Source organism: Podarcis pityusensis (assembly GCF_964106645.2).
Source record: "Podarcis pityusensis genome assembly, chromosome: 10".
In the NCBI taxonomy this organism is placed as follows: domain Eukaryota; kingdom Metazoa; phylum Chordata; class Lepidosauria; order Squamata; family Lacertidae; genus Podarcis; species Podarcis pityusensis.
Window position 1 is genome coordinate 2,964,114 of NC_138035.1, and position 18,302 is coordinate 2,982,415.

The window sequence follows — 18,302 nt, forward strand, 5'->3', positions numbered from 1 at the left end:
AGGTGGGTGCGGCCTTGGTGAGGCCCCACCCCGTAAGCCCGCGGCCAATCCGGAGCCGCCGCTCCAGACCCGCCTCTGGAGCGGGAGGCCAATCACAGCGGTCAGGGAGAAGGGAAGCTTGGGCGCGGGAGACACGTGTTCGAGTGCTTGTGGGAACGCGCAGGCGGGTCGGGGTCGGGCTTGGGGGCTCCGGCCAAGCTTTGGGACTGACGGTGGGTTCAGCTTCTGCAACCCCAGTGCTTGAGATATAGAGCATGGGGTGAGGTGGGTGGGGGGCAGGGCCGGATTCAGGTTGGATGAGGCCCTCAGCTCCTGAAGGTAATGGGGCCCTTGATATGTCCAGCTGTCCTTTGCCCACGTTGTTTTTTGTGTGGAATAGATGCTATATGGTCATTGATGGACCTAATAGGTATCTCAAGCCATTTGCACATCACAAAATATGTATTTTAGCAAAGTAATTTAAGTTAAGAAGAAGTGAATAATGAATAGTTAAATAACTTAACATGATTTTTTATTCATAACAAACTTAATAATGCATACACATGGGCATTTGGCAATAACAAAAGTTCCTTTGGAAACACAATTGACAAAGACTCGTAATCTAGTCTCTAGAAACTTGCTATAACATGAAATAATAATTGCTGTAAATATATAATGCAAACTACTTTGTTGCTGTTGTTTAGTCGTGTCCGCCTCTTCGTGACCCCATGGACCAGAGCACGCCAGGCACTCCTTTCTTCCACTGCCTCCCGCAGTTTGATCAAACTCATGCTGGTAGCTTTGAGAACACTGTCCAACCATCTTGTCCTCTGTCGTCCCCTTCTCCTTGTGCCCTCCATCTTTCCCAACATCAGGGTCTTTTCCAGGGAGTCTTCTCTTCTCATGAGGTGGCCAAAGTCTTGGAGTCTACTTCAGGATCTGTCCTTGCAGTGAGCACTCAGGGCTGATTTCCTTCAGAATGGAGAGGTTGGATTTTCTTGCAGTCCATGGGACTCTCAAGAGTCTCCTCCAGCACCAGAATTCAAAAGCATCCATTCTTTGGCGAGCAGCTGTCTTTATGGTCCAGCTCTCACTTCCATACATCACTACTGGGAAAACCATGCAAACTACTAATTTTTATAAATAGCAGAATGTAGGCACCCTCTATATAGAAATGAGCAAACAAGGGATATTTTAGGGAGCAGGCTATCAGGCGTGGTCGCAAAGGAAAGTCTTCCACAACATAGTGCATAGTTTGGACTCTGGAACTCCCTGCCACAGGAGGCAGTGACCACTACCAATCCCAATTGCTTTCAAAGAGGATTAGACAAATTCATGGAGGAGGAGAGGGCTATTCAGGGCCTATGCTCTGAGGCAGCCGTGCTCCTGAGTCCTAGTTTCTGGAAGCTGCAGGAGGGGAGAGTTGCTCTTGCGCTCGGATCCTGCTTCCAGTTTTCCCACAGGCATCTGATCAGCCACTGTGAGAGCCGGAGGCTGGACTAGATGGCCCCCCCTTTGGCCCAATCCAGTAGCATCTTTTTAGGTTCTTAAATTTAGACAAACAGAAGCAGAGCAATGCTGGTGATGGGGTGTTAAAATGTGTCTGGAATGGGTCACGTTTATCCATAAAGTCCTACCTCACGTTTCTGTTCCTTGGGTGTCTGTTTTTAACTTCCTGATGGCTTTATGTTATGGTTTTATGGTTTTATTGCTGTAAACCGCTTTGATATATTTTTCTTTTATAGTATAGCAGTATTCAAGTCTTTTTTTATATACAAATTCTTCCCCCTGAGATTCCTAAGGTTCGTAGCCAGAGGGGGAATTTGCCAAACTCACCTGCCTTGGGGCAACAGAGAAACTGACCAGCTCCCTGCATACAATGAGAGAATTCTCTGCAATGCTGGTTCCATGGCAGACCTGTGGTTTGGGTAGTGAGGACACCTTGGTGTGCAAGGATTTGCAAAGAGTTTTCCAGGACGTTGAAAACACCTGCACTGGATAATCTTATTTGCCTCTTTTGAACTTCGCTGTTTTCTTCCAGATGCCAGCAAACGTGGAGATCAAGGCGCGGGTTCGGGACCGGGCAGAGCTACTAAGGAACGCTGAGCGGCTGAGCGGATCCCCAGGCTGTGTCATTCTTCAGACAGACACTTTTTTTCCTGCCCCCAACGGGCGACTGAAACTTCGGGACTTCAGGGTGAGTGAGCAGATGGGAGTCTTTCCGTGCTTAGATGGAGGGTGTCTCTGAACTCTGATAATCTGCTTCTTTGTCTAGTCAGAGCAGTGGTTCTCAGAATAAAAATTCGCTTGCGCCACATCATTTTTTAAAATTGATAAGAAATACGTGGGAAAACAAAAAGGAACAATGCAGAACGCAACTTCTTTAGAATATAATCATGGGGCATCCAGGTGTATAAAACAATGCAACTACATAAGAACATGAATCATTCCCAAAATATAATTATAAACGAGCCTCTTATGTAATGCATACATACTCAATGAGAGGTGTGAGTGAGATTGATTTTTTGCCGGATAATCTCATTTATATTAGGTCTAATTTGAGACAAACAAACTCTCTTCATCTACACAAAGAAGAGTTTCTCTTTTCTAATCTTTCAGATTGGTCAGAGTTGAAAATCCCTGTTCACAACAATGTGACATGGAGAACTGTAGAAGGATGGCCAATGCTCTTGAATATATATATATATATATATATATATATATACACACACACACACACACACACACACAGTGGCACCTCGGGTTACATACGCTTCAGGTTACATACGCTTCAGGTTACAGACTCCGCTAACCCAGAAGTATTACCTCGGGTTAAGAACTTTGCTTCAGGATGAGAACAGAAATCGTGCGGCGGCAGCAGGAGGCCCCATTAGCTAAAGTGGTGCTTCAGGTTAAGAACAGTTTCAGCTTAAGAACGGATCTCCGGAACAAATTAAGTACTTAACCCAAGGTACCATTGTGTATAGATATAGATATATATAAAATGATACTATGCTATACTACATTGAAATATTTGAATGTTTCTTTGATTATCCTTGAATCTCCCTGCCACACCGATATGGCAAACCACTCCCTTTGAGAACCACTGGGTCAGACGATAGAGCGGGTTGTTTTGTGTGTACCTACTGCACATCTCTTTTTATTGCCCCACCCACTTTCGCCTCTGGCTCCACCCACCATTGACTCGGGTGGCGCTGTGGGTTAAACCACAGAGCCTAGGACTTGCCGATCAGAAGGTCGACGGTTTGAATCCCCGCGACGGGGTGAGCTCCCGTTGCTCTGTCCCTGCTCCAGCCAGCCTAGCAGTTTGAAAGCACAAAGTGCAAGTAGATAAATAGGTTCTGCTCTGGCGGGAAGGTAAACGGCGTTTCCATGCGCTGCTCTGGTTTGCCAGAAGTGGCTTAGTCATGCTGGCCACATGACCTGAGCTGCACGCCGGCTCCCTCGGCCAGTAAAGCGAGATGAGCGCCACAATCCCAGAGTCAGACATGACTGAACGTAATGGTCAGGGGTCCCTTTACCTTTACTGCACACAGGTAAACATCTCTTTTTTTATTGCCCCACCCACTTTCGCCTCTGTCTCCACCCACCATTGACACATGGACCTTGAGCTGAAGACGGGTCCCCAGCCCTGGCCTTGAACTTCCAGCTGCTGCCCGTTTCCCCCTGCTTTATTGGACTGACCTCACAAGTGAGCCGTCAGCCTCCAGGAGACCAAAGTTCAAACTCTGCAGGTGGGTGGATAAATTATTAGACAGGAAATCTGTCGTCAGTCCAAGGGTGAGGCCATTCTGGAGTTCTCTTAGCTCAGAACTAGGCAGCAGTCGAAGTCAAGAGCCTGATAACCATCTCTAGTAGTACTTTAAATCCCTTCTCAAGGATCCTTTCAGTTTCCAGAGTGCTTTGTGGACTCGTATGATTTTTCTTCCGAAAGATCTTGTGAGGGAGAGGCCAGGACCCATTTTTACAGGTGGGGAGCTGAAAAATCTCCATTCCTTTTAGGTAGTGGTGATTGAAAAGCCACATTTGCAAGAGAAAAAAGGTTCTTTTTATCATATGTAGTAAGGTTAAAGCTTACTGGGAAATGATGCATAATGAATTGAAAAGGATGCTTAAAATAACCTTTGTAAAAAAATCCAGAAGCTTTTCTTTCAGGAATTATAAGGACAGAACTACCTAAAAGGTATAGAAATTTATTCATGTATGCGACAATAGCAGCAAGACTGTCACTCGCCCAAAAGTGGAAAGAAGCAAAAGAATGGATACAAAAATCTAGGGAATACGCAGAAATGGCGAAACTTACCGGAAGAATAGGAAATCAAGATAACAAACTGTTTATAAAAGAATGGAAATGGTTTGTTGAATATTTACAAACACACTGTAAACAGATAAGAACATAGGCAGGATTATTGCAATAACCTGCAGTTTTATAAGAAGATATATTTAAAGTAGAAGAATAAATGAATAAGTTAATTTGGAATATGCAGAAAATGTAAAAAATAAATTTAAGGAACTGCAGAAAGAGGGGGAAGGAAGAAATGTTAAAATGATTGTAAATTTATTGAAGTGTATAAAATTGAAAATTGCAAATATTTTTTTTAAATGATATTTATTAAAGTTTCAAAGAAAAGATTACATAAATAAAAAGGAAAAAAAGAAAAAAGAAAGAAATAAGAAAGAAAGAAAAATACAAAATACAGAAAAAAGATAAAAAACACTTAAAAAACACATCAATCTTTCCATGCCTTACATTTCATTTCCTTGCTTCCCTGACCACCTCACACCTCCCTTTTTTGTATTCCAGTTCTATTAATTAATTCAGCAATTCCTTTCTCTCTTTGTTTTTTCCTTAATCCTTTAACTTAATATATTATAACTTTAGATTTTCACCTGTTAACAATCCATTTTTACATACACCTTAATAACATTACTGCTAAAATCACTTAACTTCATTCTGACATCATTCTAACATTCATTAATTTTGCAGTATTTCTGTAGATAGTCTTTAAATTTCTTCCAATCTTCTTCCACCAACTCTTCTCCCTGGTCTCGGATTCTGCCAGTCATTTCCGCCAGTTCCATATAGTCCATCACCTTCATCTGCCATTCTTCCAGGGTGGGTAAATCTTGTGTCTTGCAATACTTTGCAATAAGTATTCTTGCTGCTGTTGTAGCATACATAAAGAAAGTTCTGTCTTTCTTTGGCACCAATTGGCCGACCATGCCCAGGAGAAAGGCCTCTGGTTTCTTCAGGAAGGTATATTTATATACCTTTTTCATTTCATTATAGATCATCTCCCAGAAAGCCTTAATCCTTGGGCACGTCCACCAAAGGTGAAAAAATGTACCTTCAGTTTCTTTACATTTCCAACATTTATTATCGGGCAAATGATAGATTTTTGTAAGCTTGACTGGTGTCATGTACCACCTGTATATCATTTTCATAATATTCTCTCTTAAGGCATTACATGCCGTAAACTTCATACCTGTGGTCCATAACTGTTCCCAGTCAGCCATCATTATCTTATGTCCAACATCTTGTGCCCATTTAATCATAGCAGATTTCACCATTTCATCCTGAGTATTCCATTTCAACAGCAAGTTATACATCTTTGACAAAATCTTGGTTTTGGGTTCTGTAATGAGTATGGGGTTGCTCGTGCGTAAGTTACCGCCACTCCTGGCTATGTTGCCTTGTTAAACCTTTCTGTCTGGACAGCCCTTCACTTCGTGGCTGCCTCAGTCGCTAGCAGAATCCGTCAGTGGGCATTTCTTAAACCTTTTCCAGCATAAAAGTTGTTTAACGCCAAGTCTCCTCCTACTCTCCCTGCGCGGAAGTCTTCTGCGCAGGGAGGGCGTGGGTAGCGGAGGACCCGTGCTCTCCCCGCTGGTGTCCGGCGAAGAGTCCTGGAGCCCTCTCGCCGATTCCCCCATCTGCCCCCCTTTATCCCTGGTGTTGCGCTGATTTCCTTCTCCATCTGCTGAGCTGCCGCTCTCCCTGCTGGGTCCTTCTCCAGCATCATTTGGGAGCCTTCCCTCCGCCTCTGGCTCCGATGTCAGTTCCCTGACAAGGCGCAGAATGCCGCCTTGAAAGACCTGAGGAAATTCTTTTTCTATCTTAAATTCCTCCGTCACCACGTTATTTACAATTAATTTAGCCTTTTGTTCTGAATAAATTGCACTTATACCGTTTTCAAAGCCTTGGCCTACCCCCATCCCCTGTAGGTTCTTCTTCATGAAACTCCAAGAAATGTTGTCAAAAGCTTTCTCCGCGTCCACAAATATCAAAACTGCCTTAGTATTTATGTTTACTTGTAATTTTTCTAAAATATTGATTATGTTTCTCACATTATCAGACAAATGTCTACCCGGGAGAAAGCCTGCTTGATCTTTATGAAGCTCTTCCATTAACACTTTTTTTAGTCTTTTAGCCAAAATGTCTGCAAAGATTTTATAATCCACATTAAGCAATGATATGGGACGGTAGTTCTTAAGCCGTGTCTTTTCAGTCTCTGTTTTCGGTACAAGTGTAATATACGCTTCTTTCCACGACTCTGGTGCCCTTTTCCCACCCATTATTTCATTGCAGACTTCCTTCAAAGGTTGTACTAACCATTCTTTCAAGGATCTGTAGTATCTAGAAGTCAGTCCATCCGGTCCTGGAGATTTACCTAGTTGCATATTCTGAATGGCACCTTCTACCTCCTGTTCAGTTATTTTATAGTTCAGCATTAATTTATTTTCCTGGGAGATTTTTTGTAATCCATTTGTTTTCAAAAATCGGTCTACATCAATTTCTTTCTGTGGCCCTTGTGTATATAGTTGTTTAAAGTACCTCTGGAAACAGTTTCTAATCTCAGCTGGGTTCTGTATATTCCTTCCTTCCACTTCTAAGTTTGTAACCGTATTTAATTTTTGCCTTTTTTTCATTTTCCAAGCCAACAATTTCCCACATTTATTAGCCGACTCAAATGTCTTTTGTCTCATTTGTTTGATTTTCCATTCTATCTCCTGATTCATCATTTTCATGTATTGTACTTGATATAACTTTATTTCTCTCAAAATCTCTTGCAACTTTGGTTTTGCTCTCAATTTCTTTTCACTTTCTTTTATTTTCTCCAATATTTTATCCTTCTTCTCATTCTGGATTCTCTTCTTTAATGCATTCTGTTGTATCAAGAACCCTCTCATAACAGCTTTGCTTGCGTCCCAGATTACTCTTTTTTCAACATTGGTGTTCATATTTATCTCAAAATAGTCTCTCAAGGTTTTTTGGGCCTTCTTAATCACTTCTTCATCTCTAAATAAGGTGTCATTCATCCTCCATCTGAAGGAACCAGTTGGTGTTGGTTTCATCTCCATCTTCACAGCATTGTGGTCGGAGCAGGTTTTTGGGCAAATTTCCACTTTTCTTGTCTTTGGTGCCATTCCTCTAGTTACCCATATTTGGTCAATTCTTGTCCATGTCAGTTTGGCTTCAGAGAAGAAGGTTCCCTCTCTGGCCAAGGGATTCTTTATTCTCCAAATATCAACTAAGTCCAAGTTGTCTGTCATCTCAAAAAAGGTTTTCGGTAGTCTGCCGTCCTTAGTGACTACCTGTCTTTGTGTCTTGTCCATATGTATAGATACCACTCCGTTCATGTCTCCCATCAAAATCACATTATAGTCCAAATAGTCCATCAAGGTCTCATGCAACTTTTTAAAGAATTCAGATTTCCCCTCATTTGGTGCATAAACTCCTACTATTAAGAATTTCTCTCCTTGTATTTGAATTTCAATTGCCACAAATCTTCCTTGGTCATCTTTGAAGATAAATTTCGGTAATAGTCTCTCCTTTCCATAAATCACTACCCCTCTTTTTTTAACTTTATCCGAAGAAATAAACTCCTGGCCCAGTCTTTTACTGATCAATACTTTCCTGTGTAGCCTTGTTACGTGTGTTTCCTGTAAACAAATCAAGTCCAATTGTTCCTTTTTTAATAAATGAAACACAGTTTTCCTTTTCTGAGGGGAGTTGAGACCATTACAATTCCAACTTAATAGTTGCAGAGCCATGATGTAGTTACTTTACTTCTCCTCCAGCTACACCAAGTGCCTGTTCCTGCTCTGTCGGTGGTATCACCTTCTCCAGGCGGTCTTTTAATTCAAAAGGTAGTCCTGGTATGTCTAAAATTCCTCTTTCTAGTGCTCTTAACTCTTCTCCAGCTTCTTTCTGCAGGTCTTCTCCGTGGTCTCTCAAAAATCTTTCTTTGTCGTCCACTGATCTTATTTTTATCTTTCTCCCTTTGTAGCTAAAGGATAAGCCTTGGGGGAATTCCCACCTAAAGATGATTCCGTTACTTCTCAGCAGGGCAACCAAATCTCTATAATTGGACCTAAAGTCCAAAAGATATTTTAGAATGTCCTTAGATATCTCCACTTTTGACTGATGTATTTCCAAAGTCTTCTGGAAGTGCAGACTCAAGATTTTATCTCTTTCCTCTTTTGTTCGGAGGGTGATCAAACAGTCTCTCACCCTGTTCTTCTTCCCTCCTCTTCCAAGCCTAAAAGCACTCACTATCTTAAAGTTTTCCTTCTCCAAATCTGGGTTCCAAAAGTCTACAAATTCCTGCGTAAGAAAGTCAGTCAGGTTGTCTTTCTCAAGTTCAGGTCCTGATCCTCAAATTCATTTGCTTCTCCTTCAATTCAATCATAGACAATATTGACCTATGGTCTTCAAGTTGCTTGTGTATCGGTGGTATCTTCTCTTCTACAGCAACTGCTATTTCCTTTGCTTCTTCAGCTGTCTTTCGGGTCGAAGTAGATTCCTGTAGCAATTTCTCAATAGTTTCTGTGTTAGTATTTACCTTCTGTCCCAAATTGTTAATACTTGTGGTATTTTGATCAATTTTAACTGATGCTTCAGCTACTTGTTTACTTATTTTTTCCAAAGATTCATTAATTTTGCCTAATGCCTGAGCCAAAACATCTTCAGATGCCATTCCTTTTGGATTGTACCAATGCAGCCCCTGTTGATGAGCCAGAAGGACCAGATGTTGATGCTCTTCGCTGCAGCCCAGCGTCTGGGCGAAATTCTCCTGGCCCAGTTGTTATTGTAACAATTTCAAACTTCCTCTAGGGGGACACAGTAGCAGTCAGAAATTGTTGCCTTAAAATAATTAACCTTTTTTCTTTTAATCCCCCAATTCACGAAAAAGACGACAGTTTCAATTTCAGTTATTTTCCAGTTACTTTAAAACCAGGAGAAGCCAGCCAGAAATATTGTATCTCACTTGTATCTCACTTGCAGAGTTAGCTGTCAAAAAGTACTTTCACCAACAGCGCATTTCACAGTACGGCATTCTTATTGTTCACTGGCAGGCCGTTCCCAGGTTTTAAGCAGTGGATTTTAGCTTCCTTTTCTCTCTTTTTGCAGGGAAATACAGTTCAGACCTTTCCCCCCTCCTCTCCTGCAGTCAAGGGGGGAAATCGCTTGTTTGATGTTAGAATTATAATCCTTTTCAAACGTCTTTCAAGGTTTTAGCTTACAAGTTCATTACTTTACTCTATTTACAAAGAACGGAAGGCAGACTTCCTGTTTATACCTCTCCACTTCGGTATCAAATTGCTTCTTTGCTCTCCTTTGTTTCCCAAATTAGCCTACTCACGGATAGTTGTTTTGTAGCCAAATTGTCACAGGAAAAAGGCAGCGCTCTCCGGTAACGGCTGTGCGGCTTCGCTCCACGGAAGAAGCAGTTGACTCACAGTACCGCACCGCTTCCCCGCTCCACTCCGGAACACGTAATCGGGCTCCTTTGCAAAATGGGGGGGTGCAAAAGGTGCCCGCCGAGTCCCACGGTCACAGGCTTCACCCGCCTGTGATTTTTTCAAGGGTCCCCGCTTCGCCGTAGCGGAACAGACCCGATTCCCGTAGAGCTGGTCCCTCCAGATCAGAGGGAGTCCGCCATTACCGATGGCGCCACCCCGGAAGTCCTGAAAATTGCAAATAAAAAGAAAATAAGAGCTACATTTGCAAAAATGAGATTATAATAATAATAATTTTATTATTTATACACCGCCCTGGAGGGGGAGGGAATCCATTTGTGGCATGTTGCATTTCTTCTCAGGCTGAATTCTGGGAAATAGGACGGTGCAGGGGGGAAAGAGGCGCATACTTCACATCCTGATGAATGAAAATGGTCATACCACGAACTTCCTTTCATCTCGGGGGCAGCTGTTTCATCTCCCATGGGCTGACGCCAAATCTTCTCTTCCCAGGACGGCCGTGGGCAGCTGGTCTTTTATAACCGCCCTGACGCCGAAGGCCCCAAGCTCTCACATTATGCCATCTCACCCACGGATGATCCCACCGGGCTTATGGTAATTCCTTGGGGGGGGGAGCTGTTTCTCGCTGTGCTTTCTAAAGGCTCCTGGATGCTGCCCAGCAGCCCACCTGGATGGGGGAAATCCCTAATAATAATAATAATAATAATAATTTATACCCCGCCAACTTACTTCCGGGTTTTCGGCGTTTGAGAACCAAGGTACCACAGTAATGCATTTGTTTTAGGGTTTGAATTGTAAACTGCTTTGGGTGCCTTAGTAGAAAGGCGGGATGTGAACCCAGCGAATAATAATGCTGCCGCTGACCTCCTCTGACTGGCAGCTGCTGTCCAAGGCCTGAGATGCAGAGAAGGAGAGCCCTTTCCCAGCTCTCCTCCCTTGAGAGCCTTTCAGTCAGGGTCCGAACTCAGGACCTTTCGTGTGGCATGCGCAGGCTGGTTGGTAGACCTGGTGGAGAACCTGATATGTGCATGCGTGAATGCTGCTCTCCCTCTGCCTGACCCCCACTCGCTCTTCCCCTTGCAGGCTGTGCTGTCCCAGGCCCTTGGGGTGCAGGGGACAGTGAAGAAGGAGCGGCGCCTCTACCTGGTGGGCCAGACCCGTGTCCATGTGGATCGCGTGGAAGGGCTGGGCGACTTCATGGAGCTGGAGGTGAGGGTAGCTGGGGGTGCTAGGTCAGCCGGCGGACGTGAAATCTGGCCCTGGAGGGAGGCATTGCTCAGACAAGAGGCTTGGGAGTTGAGACCGAAAGCAGGATTTGGCCTGGAGAAAGGAGCAAAGTGGAATAAAGGCCCAGTGCGATCTGGTTGCACCAGGGGAGAGGAATCTGGTCAAGGTAGCAGATCCGAGGGGAGGTGGAAGAAATCTAGGCAGGTCAGGGGGACTGAACAGAAGTGCAGGCAGAGTTCTTCCAGCTTCTTTTGGCAAGGGATGCGAGGAAGCCAGAAGCCAAGAAACCAAATCAAACTGTCTTGCTAAATTGGGTTCTAGTTATGGAGTTGGGCAGAGAGTCCTCTATATTATCTATACAGGTGAGGGGGCAGCATAGGGGTGCTTTTGTTTAATCGCTGCAGCTCCCTGCCATGACCTGATGAGGCCCCATCCAGAACCACCCTGCCAGGACTGCAGCAGACTCTGCTTTGAAGATGGAGGCTGGGAGCTGGGGGCACTGTTATGCAGTGGTTCCGCTCCTTCCTCCTGGGCCATGTCCAGAAAGTGGTGTTGGGGGATGAGTGTTCAGACCCCTGGGCTCTCACTTGTGGGGTGCCTCAGGGCTCCATCCTCTCCCCCATGCTCTTTAGTATCTATATGAAACTGCTGGGGGAGATCATGGGGGTTTTGGCTGGGTGATCACCAGTATGTGGGTGATACCCAGCTCTTCTTCTCATTTAAATTGGAACCAGTGAAGGCAGTGAAGGTCCTGTGTGAGTGTCTGGAGGCGGTTGGAGGATGGATGGCGGCTAACAGATTGAGGTTGAATCCTGACAAGACAGAAGTACTGTTTTTGGGGGACAGGAGGTGGGCAGGTGTGGAGGACTCCCTGGTCCTGAGTGGGGTAACTGTGCCCCCGAAGGACCAGGTGCGCAGCCTGGGAGTCATTATGGACTCCCAGGTGTCCATGGAGGCGCAGGTCAGTTCTGCGCCCAGGGCAGCTGTCTGCCAGCTCCATCTGGTAAGCAGGCTGAGACCCTACCTGTCCGCAGACAGCTCTACATGGGGCTACCTTTGAAGGTGATCCAGAAACTGCAACTAATCCAGAATACAGCAGCTAGACTGGTGACTGGGAGCGGCCACCGAGACCATATAACACTGGTCTTGAAAGACCTACATTGGCTCCCAGTACGTTTCCAAGCACAATTCAAAGTGTTGGTGCTGACCTTGAAAGCCCTAAACGGCCTTGGTCCAGTATACCTGAAGGAGTGTCTCCACCACCATCGTTCTGCCCGGACACTGAGGTCCAGCTCCGAGGGCCTTCTGGCAGTTCCCTCACTGCGAGAAGCCAAGTTATAGGGAACCAGGCAGAGGGCCTTCTCGGTAGTGGCGCCCGCCCTGTGGAACGCCCTCCCATCGGATGTCAAAAACAACTACCAGATTTTTAGAAGACATCTGAAGGCAGCCCTGTTTAGGGAAGCTTTTAATGTTTGATGTATTACAGTATTTTAATATTTTTCTAGAAGCTGCCCAGAGTGGCTGGGGAAGTCCAGCCAGATGGGCGTGGTATAAATAATATATTATTATTATTATTATTATTGACATGCACACTCAGAATTGGCTTCAGTCTAGGTTTTCCACCTCACTGGTAGACCAGCCCACTCGCCTTGCCCAAGGGGATCTCCCCCTAGTGCAGGAAACACAGAAGACGTCCCAACAACACGTTACGTGGAATCGCCTTCCCGGCCACCAACTTGGATGGCTTTCAAAGAGGGTTAGAGAAACTCACGGAGGGGGAGAGGGATAGCGATGTCCACAAGCCAGGATAGCTAGACTCTGCCTCCATGGTTGGAGGCAGTAAATGCTTCTGAATCCCAGTTGCTTGAAACCTCAGGAGGGGAGAGCTGCTCTTGTGCTCAAATTATGCTTGTGGGTTTGCCTTTGGGGTATCTGGTTGGCCAACGTGAGAGCAGGATGGTGGACTGGAAGGGCCCTTGGCCTTGCCCAGCAGCCTCTTCTTAGGTTCTGTTCCATCCCCGTAGGTGGTTCTTCAGGAGCAACAGAGCCCCCAGGATGGCGAAGAGGTGGCCCGGCAGCTGATGAAGGAGCTGGGCGTTCGCCAGGAGGACCTTCTGGCAGGGGCCTACCTGGACCTCCTACTGGCGGGAGGAGAGCCTCGCCCCTGACGCTGGACCTTCCTGGCCCATTGGAAGGTCCTCTTTCGGGATAGTGTCTCCTTATCTGCTAGATAAACAAATCAAAACACAACAGGTGTAAGAAGGGATGGAAACTGAGCTGGGCTCAGCAGAGAAGGTGGCTTCTTTTCACATCTGCAGTTCATCTCACCTCCGTGGTCCAGACTTGGTCTTAAATAAAGTCAAAAATCTATCCCCCCCCCCCCCTTCAAAGATCTTTACTGAAACTTAACATATATACCGGTACATAATAACCAAAATTCCCAATGATTCCCTCACATAAAATATAATATCTAAATTACAACAGCTGCATAATTATACACTTAATTATAAAACCCACCACCCACCCTCCACTTCCCCTCCACAGCAATTCGACTTATTTATATTTCTTTCTACCTTTTCCCCTTGCATTCTATAATAAATTATTTTTGTTAAATTCTGATTTTTCCTTCTTTCTTTATTGGTTTTGTTATTGCTTACATTTTTTAGTCTAAGCCTATTAGCATAGCATTTTTAGAACAATATTTTGACATATAATCTTCGAAATACTTCCACTCCATTCTTAACTTTTGATTTGATTGATATCTTATAATTGAAGTTAATTTTGCCAATTCGATATACTCACTTAATTTACAGAAATCTACTCCAGCTTCAAATGGACTGAAAAGCCCAGAGCTCGAAGCTGCGTTGCCTTTTGTGGCCAGAATGTCCTTTGGATTTAGCCTCCCTGCCCCACCCCAAATATACTAGCAGCCCAGGCAATTCTCTTGGGCAGCAGCAGCAGCAGTGCTGGGGGCATGAAAAGTGGCTTCACACAACCCTAGAGTCCTCTGCGTCATTTCAAGGGCACCCAGAGTGCACCACCCGGGCCCCAGCAAAATGCCTCTGCTGAAATCTATCTGAGAATGTGGGTTCATCACAATAAACCTGTTTATCACAAAGACGCTGCAAGGGTCTTTGTTGTTTTATCTACAAATGTGCCCCTCTGCAACCGCACTGACCCCTCTGGATCCTGGGTGCTCTGTCTCACAGCCATTACGTGCAACTGGTTGCCAGGCTCTGTGTGGTTTTGTTTCCATGACCCTGTGGCTGGCTCAATGTACAGAGCGGTGGCTGCATAAGACAGGGGTAGGCAAACTAAGGCCCGGGGCCGGATGCAGCTCAATGGCCTTCTCAGTCCGGCCCGTGGACAGGCCGGGAATCAGCGTGTTTTTACATGAGTAATAATCATAATTAATAAATAATAATACATTTTTTAATACCCCGCCTCATTTTAAAAGTAGCCAATAGATCAAGACCATAAGGGGAGGGAAACATAAGGGTCAGACTGAGTCCAAACCAAAGGCCAGGCGGAACAGCTCTGTCTTGCAGGCCCTCCGGAAAGATGTCAAGTCCCGCAGGGCCCTAGTCTCTTGTGACAGAGCGTTCCACCAACTCGGGGCCAGTACTGAAAAGGCCCTGGCCCTAGTTGAGACCAATCTAACCACCTTTCAACTTGGGACCTCCAAAGTGTTGTCATTTGAGGACCTTAAGGTCCTCCGCAGGGCATACCAGGAGAGGTACGTAGTAGAATGTGTCCTTTTATTTAAAATACATCTCTGGGTTATTTGTGGGGCATAGGAATTCGTTCATATTTTCCCCCAAAATATAGTCCAGCCCCCCACATGGTCTGAGGGATGTTGGACCGGCCCACGGCTGAAAAAGGTTGCTGACCCCTGGCATAAGATGTCAACACAGGCGATGAGCAGTTGTGGTCTGCGAGCTCCTCCAGCTGTGCGCTAAGCTGTTCCAGGAAAGGAAGGAAGCTGGTTGGTTGGGGATGTGTCCTTTTCTGAACAGATGTTGATCCAGCTTGCTCTCTTGCCCTAAATGGCACAGAAAAATCAATCCTAAGTGCGTTGCCTGAATAACAGAGCAGAGGCAGATTGCGACAGCGCCATCAGCGCCAGACCCACTTGGCAACAGTGAGCAGCAATTTGTTTAAAAATAATAATTTGCAATCCCTGTTTTTAATCCTCAGTCTTTTCATTAGCCTCTTAATTCTACCTTGCAGCCACTCACTATTTCCACTGTTTTTATTTCATAAAATCTAAACATCACTTCATTGTAAAAAATAAAACAAACAAAACCCAACCATCCCTCAAAGCGGTTTACACAAAAAGGATAAAACAATAAAATAGTCAATAAGAAAAATAAACAAGAGTAAGGCTTTCGCAAAGCTAAACAATAGGCTAAAAACATATTAAGACTTGCATCAACTTCCTAAATATCTAACATACTTGTCGAAACAAGTATTTATTAGCAGATGCCAAGAAAAGTGCAGTGAAGGGGCTGGCTGATATAAACAGGCAAGGAGTTCCATGGTGTGTGCTGCTGTACGAAAGGGCCGAGTTCTTTAAAATGCAGTGCAGTTATGGGGCACCTGTCAAGTTGGCACCTAGGGACTAAAGCAATCTTGTAGGTAAGCCATTTCCAAGGACTGTATATACTAAGAGTAATACCTGGAACTTGGCACTCCTTTATGATATACAAGGAAACCCCAGTACCCCAGGTGGTTTTCTCCCTACATAACTGTGCTGACCCAGAAACTCCAGCGGGTGCAGAATGCCGCGGCGATGCTCCTTACGGAGTCCTCGCCGCAGGAACACATTCATCCAGTGCTTTACCAGCTTCACTGGCTCCTGGTGGAGTACAGGGTCAGGTTTAAGGTGCTGGTTTTGACCTTTAAAGCCCTATGCAGCCTAGGACCCACATACCTACAGGACCGCCTCTCCTGGTATGCCCCGCGGAGGAACTCAAGGTCCACAAATGACAACACTTTGGAGGTCCCAAGTCGCAAGGTGGTTAGATTGGTTTCAGCTAGGGCCAGGGCCTTTTCCGTACTGGCCCCGACTTGGTGGAACGCTCTGTCCCAAGAGACCAGGGCCCTGTGGGACTTGACATCTTTCCACAGGGCCTGCAAGACTGCGCTGTTCCGCCTGGCCTTTGGTTTGGACTCAGTCTGACCCTTATGTTTCCCTCCCTTTATGGTCTTGATCTATGGGCTACTTTTAAAATGAGGTTGCATTTTAAATTGTATTTCAACCCGCATTTTAATAAACTGGTATTTGTTTCTTTGTGCCCCCCCCCATTATGTTTTATTGTAATTTTTTTGGTGTTAGCCGCCCTGAGCCTGGCTCTGGGCGGGGTATAAATAAAACTTTATTATTATTATATTTAAACTTGTTTACCTAGAAAGTTGGGGTTTGTAAATTCGTTTTTTTAAAAATAGATTTTATTAAGTTTTTCTAATTTACATTTCAAGATAATCATTTAGACAACCTTAAATCAATGACTTCCCTTCTTCTCTTTCCGTGGTTCATTTTGCATGCCATACACCCCTGCATATTTTACATGAACGAAAGCATTCAGTAATCCATTGTTACACCATCAAAACATGTTTACACTGTTGAATTTATCTTCATGCTACCAGTGTTTTTAAATATACAGAACTTTCACCCAAATAATCAGTAAACATTTTCCAGTCTTCTTTAAACGCATGTTCTTCTTGTTTTCTTATTCTATATGTTAAATCTGCAAGCTGCACATATTCCATCAATTTAAGTTGCCATTCTTCTTTGGTTGGGACCTTGCTAGTTTTCCGTTTTTGGGCTAGCAAAACACAAGCTGCAGTAGTAGCATACGTAAATAATCTTTTTTGACACTGAGAGTTTCTATCTGAATTATCCCCAACAAAAAGGACTCTGGTTTTTGGAAATGTACTTTTAAACATTTCCCCCCAATTCATTGTGGATCATTTCCCAATACTTTTTTTACCCTTTTACAAGTCCACCACATATAGAAATAGTCTCGTTGGCAGGATTTAAATAAACATTTACAACTTTATTTACAGAGAACAAGAAGTATAACAATGTGATAACATAATATTGTATATAAACAGCAGAATGTATCATCTGATGTAATAAACCAGAAATGGTAGTTGAGGGAAGTCAACGGGGGGGGGGGATTGGAAAATGGATATTTATTCTGAGAAAAGAAAATCAGGGAGAGAGAGAGAGAGAGAGAGAGAGAGAGAGAGAGAGAGAGGCAGAGAGGCTCAGAGGCGAGAGGTGGAAGGGCAGCTGGGTTACAGGGAGCCTCCAAACATTGTGAGAAGCAGCACTTCCTCCGTGGAGGAAGGAAGCCACGCCTCTAGTGGGGAGGAGATGCAGGGCTTGCAGGATGCAAGGCGGTGTGCCTGAGCAAAGCGGGGAGGAGGGAGGTCCCCCTTTACCCCAGGCCTTCCTTGCGCAGTAGGCTTTCGCGCAGAGAGGGGAGGCGTAGGCTGGGGGTCAAGAGACTCCTCTGCTGGCGAAAGTTTAAGGACCGCCCCCTCTCAGATTCTGCTAGTGACTGAGCAAGACATTGAATTGAGACGTTCTGCACTGTAAATATTTTTGCACCGATAATAAAGCCTTTGAAAAGACCAGTGGGGATCTTGCCAGTTCGCTCTCGAGCAACCACGCCAGTAGGCATAACATATATATATATAATCTCCCTGGAAAAGACCCTGATGTTGATGTTGGGAAAGATGGAGGGCACAAGGAGAAGGGGACGACAGAGGACGAGATGGTGGGACAGTGTTCTCGAAGCTACCAGCATGAGTTTGACCAAGCTGCGGGAGGCAGTGGAAGATGGGAGTGCCTGGCGTGCTCTGGTCCAGGGGGTCACGAAGAGTCGGACACGACTAAACGACTAAACAACAACAACATATATATACATACACACTGTACATATAAAAAACAAGTCTGCCACATATAAAACATACCCTCTACCTCATTGCACCTCCAGCACTTATCTGATTCAGACTTAAACATTTTAGCAAGTCTGCTCGGGGTTAGATACCATCTATAAATCATTTTCAGGAAGTTGTCCTTCAATGAATAATGTGCTGTGAACTTCAGATCTCCTGTGTTTGTAAATTCAAGCAAGGGGAAAATCTGAGCCCCCCCCCCCCTTCAGCCTGCTCCTCACACAAGTGCTGAACTCACAGGTCTCCTTGGTTGCTTACCTTCATGTTTTTCCCACTGGAGCAGAGATGCTTGCCAGCTGGGCCTCCTCCCCTCCCACCTGTACAGGTGACTTTCCTAACCA

The 18,302-nt window shown here is 44.8% G+C and overlaps 1 protein-coding gene across 1 annotated transcript; it reads left to right on the forward strand.

The window, feature by feature from the left end:
* The first annotated feature begins 32 nt into the window (after positions 1 to 32).
* Positions 33 to 16,704, forward strand: LOC308486446 (uncharacterized protein). The gene is made up of 5 exons (XM_081023308.1): positions 33 to 212; positions 2,021 to 2,176; positions 10,258 to 10,359; positions 10,849 to 10,974; positions 13,017 to 16,704. The coding sequence occupies exons 2-5, from the start codon at positions 2,021 to 2,023 to the stop codon at positions 13,158 to 13,160; spliced, it is 528 nt and encodes a 175-aa protein (XP_080879434.1). The 5' UTR covers positions 33 to 212; the 3' UTR covers positions 13,161 to 16,704.
* Positions 16,705 to 18,302: the final 1,598 nt, after the last annotated feature.